The 14,830-nt window shown below is 40.8% G+C and overlaps 1 protein-coding gene across 1 annotated transcript in view; it reads right to left on the reverse strand.

Moving 5' to 3' along the window:
* THBS2 (thrombospondin 2) overlaps positions 1-13,402 on the reverse strand; it is a 47,621-nt gene extending 34,219 nt beyond the window's left edge. Inside the window, exons 1-4 of the mRNA XM_045011609.1 lie at positions 13,374-13,402; positions 11,853-11,927; positions 10,388-10,944; positions 9,025-9,109 (exon numbers count right to left, since the gene is read on the reverse strand). Of these exons, the coding sequence (XP_044867544.1) occupies positions 9,025-9,109; positions 10,388-10,944; positions 11,853-11,927; positions 13,374-13,380 (724 nt within the window). The 5' untranslated portion in view covers positions 13,381-13,402. The remainder of the gene's footprint in view (positions 1-9,024; positions 9,110-10,387; positions 10,945-11,852; positions 11,928-13,373) is intronic.
* Between the last annotated feature and the right edge of the window lie 1,428 nt (positions 13,403-14,830).

Genomic DNA, 14,830 nt, shown 5'->3' on the forward strand with positions numbered 1-14,830 from the left:
TATTAAACTGCAGTGAAAATTATGGCAGAAACAAAGGAGACAGCTAAATATCATCACTGAAAATCAACAGCAAAAACTGGCTTTTGGCATAATCCTGCAGTCCTTGTGCAAGAAAAATTCCCATTTAAGTCACCTGGAGTTTTGCCAGTGTGAGGACTACAGAATCAGGCATTTTTTGTTCCCCCCTCTGAGTAAATGAGGGAACAACATGGTGCCATACTGAATCGAACCCAAGGATATCTTCCAATTACAGTTTACTTCCCAAATTACTGAAAAGGTTAGAACAGGGGTCGGCAACCTTTCAGAAGTGGTGTGCCAACTCCTCATTTATTCACTCTAATTTAAGATTTCACGTGCCAGTAATACAGTTTAATGTTTTTAGAAAGTCTCTGTCTATATTATATAACTAAACTATTGTCGTATGTAAAGTAAACAAGGTTTTCAAAATGTTTAAGAAGCTTCATTTAAAATTAAATTAAAATGCTGATCTTATGCCACCGGCCCACTCAGTCCACTGCCGGCTTGGGGTTCCGTTCACCTAGCCTGGCAGCAGGCTGAGTGGGACCAGCGGCTGGGACACCGGCTGGCAAGGGGCCAGCAGCCAGAACCTGGGACCAGCAGCGGGCTGAGCGGGGCCAGCGGTCGGGACCCCAGACCAGCAGTGGGCTGAGCGGCTCAGTTTAAAAGTCACAGTTTAAAAGTTCTCCCTGTACATAGCAAATTGCTGGAGATCAGCATGACAGAAAACAGCAGCAATAATTCTTCCAAACATTTTGAGGCAAGAGGACTTCCTTTCTGCCGAAAGATTTTATTTAATGAAAGTAGTTTTTTTTAACAAACAATAATGATAATAAACGGGGACTAAAATCCTCCTCGGCGCCATTGAGGTCCTTACTCCGTGTCTACTTGCTCCTTACATAGGTAAAGCTCCTTTTGACTTCAAAGGGAGCTTTGTGTGAGTAACAGCTACAGGATGTAGCCAAATATTGATCTCAGCTTTATGGGAAGCTTTACTTCCCTGCCTTTCAGTAAAGATTCATTCACCATATTTAGTGTCAATACAATACCTCAATCTAGTAAGGTGAACCAGAGTCTAACATAGCTTAGAGAGACTGATTTGACCACTCTGCCCTTTCTTAAATGTTCCAAAGGAGAAATGCGGCCAGTGATTGCAATACAGCATATCATCACAAATGTATCAGCTCAATAGCCACATGAGGTGAAAGGAATTTAAAAAATGGGGAGGGGAGGCTGATTTTATTCTTAGTTACCCCATGGTTTGTGAATACCTTGCAACATAGTCTACACTGAATTGTTTCCAGTTATCAAATTTAAAGAAATTGGTATCTTAGCGACTAGGACAGAAAGAAACTATGTATGTGGCATCATGGGCCAGAATCATCTGTGATGTGACTCCCCTTACTTCCGTTGCCTTTTGATTCCTTGAAATGAATGCCATTTTCTTACTATGTGGAAACATTAGGCTTCTCTGATTCCCCATGTGATACTTTTCAGATCATTAATTTCATACTGTCAAGTCAATGTAGAAATTTGACTTGACCTGAGCATTTTAAGAACAATATTAAATCTGTAATCTCAGCAGAGTTCAGTCCTAAACTATGTTAGAAGCACTACATCTATACTCCCTACTCCCCCTTGGCAATCAGCGAAAGAAGACACCTGGGGATTTCTGGGGAGGCAGTTCTATATGGCTGGCTTCCTGCTCATTTCTTAAGGGCTAGATGATTCGCTTTGGAAGGAAAAGGTGCTGAAACTGTAAATGTTGATATAAAGGTAAAAACGTGCATCTTTTCCCAAACACAACTCTCATTCCTCTGAGCTGGCCATGGGTGGGATTTTATTTTATGTATTTATTTAGCTTTTTAAAACATGCCTCTCCAAATCTCTGTGCACATGTATAAGTCATTTTTTAAAATGCACACAATGATCACATTATAGTGAGGCTCCCCCACCCATCAACCTAACAGCTCCCTCCTGGACCACCTCTCTAGTTAACCTACCTCTCAGAAAGGGTTTAAAAATATATAGGCCTTGCACTCTGCCCTGAAAGTCAACAAATTCTCCTGTCAGAAAAGCAACAGGAGAAATCCCAGAGTTGAGGGGATTTCATTGACAATGCCTGCCCTGCCCCCCACCCTCCACCGCCGGCCCCTCACATTTAAATCTGGAGTCAGTTAGCTCAGGCACCTCAGCTCAGCTGCCGTGTAATCAGCAAAGGAGAAAGGAAGGACAGCCTTGTGTTTCATGCATTGTCCTAAAGCTTGGGGGATCTGGATTAAAATCCTAGCCCTGCCACAGACTTTCTTGGGCAAATCGTTTAATCTATTTGTGACTCAGTTCTCTTCCTGTAAAATGGAGATAATCACATTCCCTTTCTCCTACCCTTTGTCTGTCTTGTCCATTTATATGAGAGCATGGATTCTCTCTTCCTATGTGCTTGTACAGCACCTAGCACAATAGAGACCTGAACTGGGTTGGATCCCCTAGATGCCACCATAATACAAATAATAATAAAAATAAAAATAGAGGCCTCTAGCTATTAAAGATTTCATAGATCAAAACTAACTCCTTGAATTGCACCCAGGAATAAAGTGGAAGACATTGCCACCCACTCCCAGCAAGAAACTCCTCCTAGTAAGTGGACAGCCACATCCTGCAGTAGCTGAAGTTTGCTAGAGCTCACTAGATATAGCCTCCAGTAGTGTAGATTGCAGTAATCCAATCTGGAAGTAACACAGGCATGAATACCTGTGGCAACTCGCGGTCCAAATTCTAAAGAATAGGTTGCAAGCTAATCAAGTGTAGATGGGACAAAGATTTCTTGGCCACTGCTGATATCTGACCATCTAGAGGCAACTAAAATTCCAAAAAGACCCAATGCAGAGCCATACTTCAGTCACATTTGGTCAATGTTCAGACAGACTAGCATCTGGGGCTTGATCAAGGTGTGTGTTGTTAATTTAAAGTAATTTGTCTTGGCATCAAACCATACCAAGGATTAACTACCGTAATTGTTTTCTTATCTGAAAGTGCAGCAATTGTCTAAATAGAGAATAGCCTTATTTAGATTTGTGCTGAAATACCAGGGTCCTGAAGTATAATCTGAAAGCTTGCTCCATGATGGATTTTCATAGATCCCAGAAAGTGTTTTGCAAGAATGTCATGGATCACAAAGGTTGAGACTATCTTCATGGTAGTTCCACTCAAGAAGCAACAAGAACTGCTAATATAGGACCCCTGGGTACACAGAACAGTCCCTGGAAGCAGCAGGGCCATTCTATACTCCTGCCTGCTCAGTGTTCCCATGGACATGTTGGTCCAACGTCCTACACCTCCTGCCTCTCTCCGGAGTCCAAGTGATTAACAAGCATTCCTGCCTCTCTCCAGGCTCCAGGAAAACATCCCTCAACCTTCCCACTTCCCAACCCTCTCAGCTCTCCCACCTTTATTTGAAAACTATTTAAAATAAAAGGTTACATTGTCCCCAAACAAGTTTTGAACCTGCCTGGCTTGACCAAATACTTCTAGTGTCTAGCATCACCATGCTCAGTTAAAGCCCAAGCCTTGTTCTTTCACAAACCTCCAATGGAAGGGTGAAATCCAGCCAAGGGGAAGGCCAGGAGCACAAGCCAGCCTGGATAGAAACAGCGCTGCTGAGCTTGCAGGCAGCTCCCTGCACATTTGCAGAATTCCCTGCCAGTATCAGTGAGAGGTGCTAACCCAGAACTGCAGCAGAAACAATCACTTCCTGTCACAAATATGGGCCAAAAGTTCACATTGGGAAGGTGGCCTATGCCCATATAATAATAGGTCCAGAACAGCAATATATACACCTCTACCCTGATATAACGTGACCTGATATAACACGAATTCAGATATAACACAGTAAAGCAGTGCTCCGGGTGGCGGGGCTGCGCACTCTGGTGGATCAAAGCAAGTTTGATATAATGTGGTTTCACCTATAACGCGGTAAGATTTTTTGGCTCCCGAGGACAGCGTTATATCGGGGGAGAGGTGTACCTTAAACTGGAAGAGGCATATGCAGGCTTGGCTTGAATAGCAATCCAGTGTTCCCTTTCATGTCTTTACTCAACTTCAGATCATTAGGATGATTTGAAATACAGAATGTCACACACCCCCATCAATATGTTGCAGTGCACTAAGGAATGCAGCACAGTGTGATATGTGTTAAACTTGTTAGCCCAGTGAGCAGTATATCACCAATGGCTTTTCTTCTGTGGTAATTAAGCTACATGGGCAGCGCCATGAAGCTGCAAACTGCAACCATGTGTGTGGCATGTCTCATGTTTCTCACGTGCATGCCACAAAAATGATGTGACTCCACCTCACATATTTGAATGAGGAATTTCCATTCCATCGTGTTCAATTGAGTGTTGTAAAAAAAAGAAAAGAACATTATTAATTGGTCTATTGACCTCCCTCCTTCCGGAGAGGGTGAAAAAAACAAACCTGTGTAATGTACCTGATCTGTAGCTCTTGTGTTTGGACCCCAGACATAGCTGATGGATATGGTTTGGGGGGAAGGGGGAACACCTGTAGCAAAACAACTCCCTAGTTGACTATACAACTGCAGATGCTGAAGTATGCAAGGTATTCCAGCTAAGGTTAGTATCAGCAGGCAGTACTGTCATAATTTTCCTTCTACTTTCTCTTTACAGTATGGTTCCATGGGTTTTGGCATGATCCAATCTACTTTTGCTGACACTATTTCCCTTCTTGGTAATCTTCCAACACAAATAGAGAAGATCTGGAGATCTGCTCTGTATTGGCACAACAGATCATGCCATTATATCCTCATCTAGGTGAAGAGGGTTCCGTCAGTCTTTTAACTGCATCAATTACTCTAAAATTTCAGAGCTCTGCCTTATGGATCAGATGGTTTAATGTGGTCCTTGATGTCTACATGGGCTTGATATTTACCAAAGCTCACTCTTCGCCGGGGAAGGAGGGAAGTGATGCCTGAACTTTGGCATCCTGGATGCCAGCCTTCTGCTTTACTCTGAATGCACCATGGCATAAACCAAAACAAGATTTACACTTTCTCATACCTGTCCCTTCACCCACACATGTCCTGCCACTAACAAGGGAGCCATGGATAAAACTGATCACACGTTTGGATTTGCTCTCTACTCAGAATGGAAACATTAGCAATGAGATGTTTCCCCTCCTACTCGCTCCTCCCTTTTGCCATTCAGCAATGGTGGGAAGTGTAGATATGACTTATGTAGAGTTCTCGCCTAACCTGAGCAAAGGAACCTGCTTAAATGAAATGTGCCAAAACCATAGAAGGGTATGCTTTGATGCCTATGCTGCCTAAAGTAAGACACTCAACTATCAAGCCTACAAATGTTTAGAACACTCATCAGTACAGTATCTAAAAGCTAGATCCACAAATGGACTTAGGTACCTAGCTGCTACTTTTGGCACCACTAGGGTCCTCAAAACCCCTGCTCAGCTGCCACCTAGCTCTGTAGATTGCCAAAGCCCCTAGGCACCTAAATTTCCACCATTACAATTCCCTTGGGGGCTGCTTCTTATTCCCTTTGTTGTTTGCTTTGGCAATTAAACCATTTGCAACAACTATGAAGAAACAGCCCCTTGGTAAAGGGCATTAAAACACATTCTGAATTAGAACACAAAATAGCTTTGTATGCTGATGATGCCTTGTTGTATTTGCAGGATCCAAAAGCCTCATTAAAATTTATAGAACAATTGACTCCAGAATTTGGGCAGGTATCAGGCTTCAGAATAATCTACAATCAATCTGTAATTTTAGGAATTAATATTCCCCAGAGGGTCAAAACAAACTGTTGTCAGCTACATAAATTTAAACAGACAAAGGAATTGTTAAAATATTTAGGAATAAATATTGCGGAGAAACATAAGAATCTTTTTAAGGCAAATTATCCTCCCTGTGGAATACAGAAATAAAAGACTTGAAGGAATGGAACAAATATGAAATCTCTTACCTAAACAGGTAAAAATTAACATCCTCATAAAGTTACTATTTTTGTTACAGTGCATCCCTACTGGTATCCCTGACGTGACATTAAAAACATGGCCGGATACACTATTAAAATGTATATGGAAATGGAAAATACAAAGGGTGAGTGTTATAGTTCTGTGTAAGCCTATAAAGTGGGGTGGACTAGCTTACCTCAATTTGGTTTATCATCATTATGGATTGAAATTAAAAGATGTGATTGATTGGGTTAACAATAGACCATCCAAACACAGGGTAAAACTCAAACAAGCTGGCAGATAAATATAGCTATTCATAGTAATTGTTGGGTTAAAAAGAAATATCACCCGTTCATCCAAACCACTGCAGCTTTGGACGATTTTTTTAAATTCCTGTTGCTGAGGTCTTCTCCCTTAGCTACTTTCATTAATAATCGGGAATTTATCCTTAGGAAATTTCAAAGTGGCTATTTGTTGTGGGTAACAGCTGAGATTACTCAATTTGGATGGCTGTTTCAGGGTACTGATTTGAATGATACCAACAGATGTGATGTAAATAATATAAACAGTTGGTATTTTCATTATTTACAAACCAAATATTTTATTGTAAATCTGGACACAAGACAACTCTATCTAGTCTTTCAACCATATTTGAGGAGTTGATGCAGAAGCAAGTTGGAACAAAAGCTTTAATTTCTAAGATACGTACAATTCTGATTGAAAAAGATGTTGATGAGAAAACAACCCAGAGGAAAGATGGGAGAGGGATTTGGACAAAGAAATTGATCTGGATGAGCAGGTCTCTGTATGAGAAAGGGGATATATATCTTCAATTTGTGTGGTTCATAAAGAACATTTTAATAAATTATTGTATAAATGGCATTTTGACTCCAGTTAAGAACCATCAGATTTTTGCTGCTAGGGAGACGATCTGTTAGAGGCGTTGTGGGGAAGGGGGAACATACTTGTACATATGGTGGTTATGTCCAGGAATTAGAGAGTTTAGGGAGGAAATTAAAAAGATTAATCTTATGACAAAATGCTGTCTTCCTAGAAATACCCTGGGCTTCTTACTTAATGCTCCAATACAGGATCTCTCTTATAAACAGAATGAGAAATTAATTTCATTTTTTTATTGTTAGCATGAAGACTTTGAATTGTACGTTATTGGCAAAATTTGACTTCTCCTGTGGAATGAATCAAATATGGAGTGTCTTTGTAGTATAAAAGTTTCATACCAGGTTCATACACAAGAGAAGTGCCAAAAGAGGATAGGAATTTAGAGATTTGGTCACCTTTTTTAGAGTACTCAGTGGACGAGGTCTCCCCAGCCAGCAAGCTGAAATCCTTAGCCAGGTTCTTTGAATATTAACCTAATCCTTAATAAGTAATGTATGATGTACTATGTTAACGTTTTTTCATAAGTTTGCCTTAATAAAATGTTTAAAAAATTCCCAAGGTGCATGCAAGGTCAATCAGCTAGGCATCCTAGGAACATACTTAACCCACACAAAGTGGCTACAGGAAGCGTTGGTGCCCACTTCATAATTTTTAGCCTAGTGGTTAGAGCACTCACCCAGCATGCGGGTTCAATTCCCACCTCTGCCTGATATGGAATAGGGATTTGAACTTGGGTCTCTCCCCTCTCAACACAATGCTTTAACCACTAGGTATTCTAAGGCAAGACTTTCTCAGCCTCTCTTGATGGAACTGTTCCACCACATATAAATAAGTAAATATTCATTGGTGTGAGGGAACACTCCTAAGTGACACAGTTATACCAATATAAGAGCAGAACAGAGTCTAAGTGCCCTACTGACTGGACTAAAGTGTTATTCACACTCACTCTACAGCCCAATACATACTTTTTTTTTTAATCATAACCTGCAAGGATTCAGTCACAAAGCCCCTTTCAATGATATCGCTAATAGATTTGGCACCTAACAATTTCACTTTTCTAAGGTCACACAGTGAGCCGATCAAATAGTCAGGATTAGAACCCTGACACGTGACTGCTCAGCTGTGTCTGTACTACAGCAGCACCAATGAAGCTACACCATTGCTCAAGATGCTCTAAGCCAGAGATCGGCAACCTTTGGCATGTGGCCCATCAGGGAACTCCGCTGGCGGGCCAGGATGGTTTGTTTACCTGCAGCGTCTGCAGGTCCAGCTGATCACAGCTCCCACGGGCTGCGGTTCACCGCTCCAGGCCAATGGGGACTGCAGGAAGGGCGGCCAGCACATCCCTTGGCCCATGCCACTTCCCGCAGCCCCCATTGTCCTGGAACGGCAAACTGCGGCCAATGGGAGCTGTAATCGGCCAAACCTGCAGACGCTGCAGGTAAACAAACCGTCACAGCCCACCAGTGGATTTCCCTGAGGGGCCGCATGCCACAGGTTGCCGATCCCTGCACTAAGCTGATGAGAGAGAGCTCTCCTGTCAGTTTAACAACTCCTGCCTCCAGGAGAAGTGGTAGCTATGTCGGCGGGAGCGCATAGCACTGTCCACACCGGTGCTTAGGTCAGCATAATTTATGTCACCCAGAGGTATGAAGTAATTTGTAATGTAGACATTTCCCCAATCCCTTGCTCTAATCATTTGAGAACATTCCTTCATGGAAGTACATGGATATTTTCACATATATTAAATTTTCTTTCCAACTTTCAGTAACTTTCTCCTTGGTAATTAGCTTTTCCCCAACCCACACAAAGAACCAAAATTCTAAATCTGAGCAGCAGGGATAAAAAAAATCAGATTATCTGGCAGAAGCAATATTTTGATTATATCTATTCAGCAATATTTAAGTGTTTACAACCATTTGCATTGTTTGTCACTCCCAAAAAATGTTCATAAGTAGCTTGTCAACAATTCCAAACCTTCCAGAGACGTGTTCTACCTCTGCCCCAATTCACACTGGCTTCAATGGGAGCTATGCCATGGTTTGAGGTTAATATATGGACCTTGGGCTTCTTCATTTTCAGATTCAATTAAACAATGATAGTGTGAAAAAATATACGTACTTGTCTGGCTCCTCTGACATCCTTTGTTACGCAGAACATCCTCTACTGAAGTATCAAAAATTAAATGAATATTTTGAATTAGACCCTGTAATCAAAGAAAACAACTTTCAGATCAATTCAGCATTAAATTTATATCACTGAGGTTTTTGTATGTATTCTTCTCCACCTATCAGCCTCCCCAGTTTATTAGTTGGATTTAATCACAGGTAAATACTCAAAAGTAATGTAGGATACAAGCCATGAGAAATACATACTAAAAGTTAACTTTGATAACTTGGTTACATTATTATTTATTATACTAATGAAGTGCAAAAGCAAGTGGTTTTTTTCAGAATGAGTCATGATAGAGTAATATATGATTAGCTGTTTTCATGCTGCTGTCTTGTTGTGAGTTCAAATCTCTATTTCCATACAATTCAATTAGAGATCCAATTATCAGAGCAGAGGCTATGTAGCACAGTGGGTTGCAAGCACTGGCTTTTCAACTCCAGAGACAAGATTTCATGTTTGATTTCAGGCATAAAGAATTGGGTGGCTCAACCTAGCCCCTGAAGAACTTTGTACAAATCACTAGAGCAGGACAGGAGCTGGATTTTTCATTTTGCAGGAAAATCCACAATTTCAGAATGTTTTCCCTTCTGAAATGGAATAAAATCAAAAAAATTGGAATTTTCCTTGAAACAAAATCCCGCGCCCGCCCCCCACACATACACACAAATGAATCTTGGGTCAATCAAAATGTTTCATTCCAATTTTGACTTTTAAAATTTTATTTTATATCAAATAAATTTTTAAAAATTGAAACAAAGTCACTTAAAACTAGAAAATCAAAATGTCCTGTTCTGAAAAGTTTGAAATTGAATGTTTCAACCTTGTCTAAATGTTTTTTAAATTTTTTCTTTTGAAATTAAATTTCATTAAAATTGACAAATTACCATGAAACGTTTCACTTTCGCTGATCCTGTGTTTTCTCACAGAAAATGTTCTCTTGCAAAATTTTTGACCACCTCTAAAATTCACCACAAAATATGGGACTCTGCTATGGGAAGCCTCACAAATGGGAAAAAGGGCTGTTGAATGTTAACATGTTGCATGGGGAAACCTATACAGAGATGGAGTGCGTTTTGCATGGCTCTCGACTGTGCTGTATCAGTCCTTCACTTTCATGAGCACTAAGATTCATATAATTCACTCCAAGCAATCAACTAAAAGATGTATTGGAGCAAATTCTGTTCTTTTATCCATGCTCCCCCATTGACTTTGGAGTACATGTGAAAGTACAATTGGGCCCATTGTCTCCTAATATTAAATGTAGCTAAATTCTTTACCTCATCACAGACCCTAACGCTTTCACGTTACCTACCCTGAAATGGTTCTCTCGAATGGACCCCTTTGTCACATACATTCTACTGTTCTCTTCTTTCAGCTGCTCATAGAAAGGCTCCTCCAGGATGAAGCTGTCAATAAGGTCACAACCAACATAGAGGCTGTAGTTCTCCCCTGTCACTTGCACTGTGAGGTTCTTCCATTGTGAGTCTGCTATGTCCACATCTTCCAAGGAAATTACATTCTGGGAGCCATCTGCCCAATAGATAAGGTCCAGGGTATTGGCTCGGCCATTGGAAATAATCTCAAACTGTCTCTGAGAGATGCCAGGGCCCTCTAAAGCAATGATAGTACCTCTGGATTGCCTGTCCTGCCTTAGGGTGGCTGAAAGAATAAAGCCCTCATTTTTCCGGATGAGTTTGAGAATCTGTTTGAATTTCTCTGGATTAAATGGAGGTATATGGTCAAATCGGATGAAACGATATGCCGGGACGGTGGGATTTGGACCCCGAAATAATTTTGCTCCAATTGTCTTTCGGTTTATGTTACTGATTTGAAATAAGTCAAACGTCGTCTCATCTTCCTTGTTACCATCTGCAAAAGTCAATGGCATGTAGCAATGTGAATACAAAAATGGGCATAAGGGAAAATAAGTGTGCATAGTACACCCAATAATTCTAATGATTTGATAGACACTAACATGTTTGCTACCTGTTTGGCACAATAAACCCATTACTCCCATCTGCTTGGAAGATAGAAGCACATGTGCTATATTTGGCATGGCACAATAAACAGCATTTCCATCTACTTAGCACTTTCATCTATTTGGTAACTTTATATGTAAAAAAAAAATCCTTAGTGAAAGTGAACAAAATTCCATATACATAACCATGCTTATTTTTACAAGGACAGGATTTCAAGCTACCTACTCTAACTCTCAGCGAAGAAGAATCAAATTATGAACACCGTGTTACAAGAGGTTAACTCTCAAGAAGAGGATAGAGTTACACCAGATATGAATTTGGCCCAGGAGGCCACATGGAAATGAATATCTGGCATTGTGCCCTTTTACACCCAGCCTGAATTTGATCCACAGAGATTTTCTTCTTTCTACATTTCTGACAAAGCAGCTCCCGTCCACCCAGTCCATTTAAGTCTCATATTACATACACATTACAGAAAGGAATCATTTAGCAATTAAGAATAGGTAAATTTAGGTCAATGTTCAGTAGGAGAAAACTATTTTTCTATATTTCTTTTGTCAGTAATAGGTAAATGTTATCATCCAAATGTGCCAGTAGTAATAAAACTTATCTTAAAGTTTTTGTCTTACTTTGTTTATTTTAATCAGGTTTTCCTTAGATTATGCTATTACTGTATTGTCTCCAGTGATTTAGCTATCTCATTTTTAAAAGTCAACATTTAGCTTTGCAAATTACTGTAATTTCTGCTTGCTTTCAAATGCCTCAAGCTTCAGGAAGTTAAGAAGTTTCAGGACTTACCCTGAGCATTTGAAGAAGCCCACAAAGTTAGCAAGACAATTAGCCACAACAGCCTGCTCCTCTGTAGCATAACTCCTATGAATAAACAAAAACAATCAGTTAGGAAAATGGTCTTTGTCTATAAGACCTTCAGATGCCTCATGGAACTGTACTGGAAAAAAAAAAAAACTGTGACCATAAGCAATTCTGTTTATATGCAAAAGCACATATTCACAGTATTTTTCTTCCTGTTTGTTTGTGGTTTTCTTGTTGGTTCATTTTAAGATGAAACAGGATATTTGTGATTAAGAGTTCTGCTGCTTATCCCTTATATGTGATCATGCTCTTACATTTATGACATCACAGTTGCATGCTCTGGACTTGATTTTTGACATCAAATGCAGAGCATGATGATTTCAAGTGAATTCTTAAAAATAAAGATCCTGTATTCATACACATATCCTTAACAATAAAAAATTAAAGATATACAGAAAAACTATGCTATGTAAGCAGAATTTTCTTCAAGATTTTTCCATGAGATATCATCAAGGCTTTAAGTGACAGGATAGCCAGTATACTAGTTGTTCCATCTTAAGTCCACTTTGAATCACAACATATAGCTGAATTATTTGCAAGATAATAGAATTTCATGAGTTCTATTCAACTTTTAAACATGCCACTATAGAAAGTTACATACACAAAATTTATTTCAGTGCTGACTTTTAGATAGATAGCATTCCCTTTAGGTATTCCTGTATGGTTATATAGATGTGTAAGCAGTATATCTGCATTTTCATCTAAACTTGTGTATGTGTATGCATGTCTGTTAAATAGTGCAACCCCAGTTTGCCAGCTGCACTGTGTAGACACATACATTTCAAGATACCAGTATGCTACCTTGATACTTTAAAAAATGTCTAACCTAAATATGCAAACAACCTCAGGGACATTATCTTTTACACAAAGTCAAACTTTCAATATAAAACTAAGTGTTTGCTGCTCAAGACATTATTACAAAACTATTTATCTGCAAATCTGGGGTGGTTAGCTAAAAATCCTACTTCAAGTACATTTTGACAGATGCAACACCAGCCATTTACAAATATTTCCTTTTCTATCTAATGTACATATTATGGTAGATAGGATGCAATGACCAGTAGTATAACAAACGTGTTTACACCCCATTTCTAAATGCTGCTTCTGTAATCATATTATCTACCTAACTAACCATCACCAGGAAAGATGTCCTATAATCTGTTTGTGCAAAAAATAAACCTGTACTGTATGTGCACAATTCATGAATACTTGTTAACAGGAAGTATTTAGGGGACAAAATTCCCAGCTATCGTGACAGCTGAAAAGTTGGTCGTCCAAAAGAAAGATGGATTGAATAACAGATGCTCTGCTACTGAGCTAAGCAGACCTAAGAGGAGATGGAGGACAGACAGATAAGCAGACAGACAAATCCATCACCCATCGCTCATAATAGCAGTTTTCTGCCAATCGCGGCATTGTGACATCTTAAAAGGTGTCCCCCCTTACCCGGCATAAAAGGATCTGCTGCTGCTCTTTTATTGTTAACGCTCCAAATGAAATCCAAAAAGAAAGAGAGCGGGAGTTGTTTTAAAAAGCGAAGTGCAAACTCCAAGCGTCCTCGGGGCTGCGGAATCTGCTGTGGTCTGGCTGAGATTCCTTCCAGTGGCTTGCGAGGGGCTGCTCTCTGCTTTTATATACTCTCCCTGGCGTGTACTGCTGTCAATCAGCCACACAAGGAAGCGCTTTTGAATTCATTCCTCCGCAGGAATGACATAATTCCCGTTTCTGATCTGACAATTTGCTCTCGTCTACCTGGAAGGCGATCCCAACTCCAGCCCCCCAGAACCATCCCGCCCCGCCCCTCTCCTTTCTCTACAAGGGGCGATCCTAAATTGGGACATCATGGGAGGAGCAAGACAAAGCAAAAGGGATGTCACTTTCTCACTTTCCCTAGTCTTCTGTCAGGACAAGAAGCGCCCTGCCTTTCCCTCCTCTCCTGGGAAGAGGAGTCCAGCGCCTCCAGCCCCGGCTCTGATGAGTGTGAACGTGATGAATACGGAGTGTAGCTGTAGCCGCGTTCGATGTGATGAACAGGAGCAGACACCAGAACCCAAAGCCCTGCCCCTGTTATCTAGCATCCTTCACCCTGATCGCCCCTAAACGTCTTTAGCCCTGCACTAAAGAGCATCCCTCGGTTAGCTCAAACCTTCTCAGTCCGGCCAGAAATGAGCCTGGCACTGCAATGCCCCTCGAATCGCCCCGTGCAATAATCACACTTCTCTCCCACCCCGGCAATACCCCCTTTCCTTGTTGTACCCGGAACATTCATTTGTAAACACACGTCTCTAAAGAGGTGGGCGGAGGGGGGACTTAGAGCATTGCAAAAGTTGGGTGCCCCTTCAGTCATTTAAAGCGCACTTGAAACTGATCTGGAGAAAGGACTGTCTGGAAACAGAAGGCAAGAAAGACAGAACTCGCGCAACTGAATCAGCTCTCGCCTCCTTAGAAAAAAACGGGGGGAGGGAGCGAGGTTAAGGGGGCCTTTCTGGTTGTACATCGATTGACGGCTGCCCGGCGTTTTATTTTCATCACACCTCAGTCCTGTCCCCTCACACGCGGGAGCCTTTGTTTTCCGGATCTACGAGAAGATGAGCGCTAGGCATGAACGACTGAAGCAGTGGGTTGTGTGTTTCCAGAGAAAACGGTTAGATGGCTAAAGTATTTTGTCTAGTATATGAATCTGCTGCGTATATGCAGTGTAATTATCCACACACAGCACATAGCTGTGTGTGTTAGAGAGCCCGGTCTGAGGTTATTTAGTACATGCTTATTAATAGCTTGCACTGCTATTTCTGATTATATAGTGTATGTATCCCAGCAGATCTTTCTCTCACACACACACACCCCAAATGTATGCACTTTAAAAAAAAGGGAAAGTCGTGTCTGACGTGAAATTCTTTTCC

The sequence above is a fragment of the Mauremys mutica genome, chromosome 3 (assembly GCF_020497125.1).
Source record: "Mauremys mutica isolate MM-2020 ecotype Southern chromosome 3, ASM2049712v1, whole genome shotgun sequence".
In the NCBI taxonomy this organism is placed as follows: Eukaryota; Metazoa; Chordata; order Testudines; family Geoemydidae; genus Mauremys; species Mauremys mutica.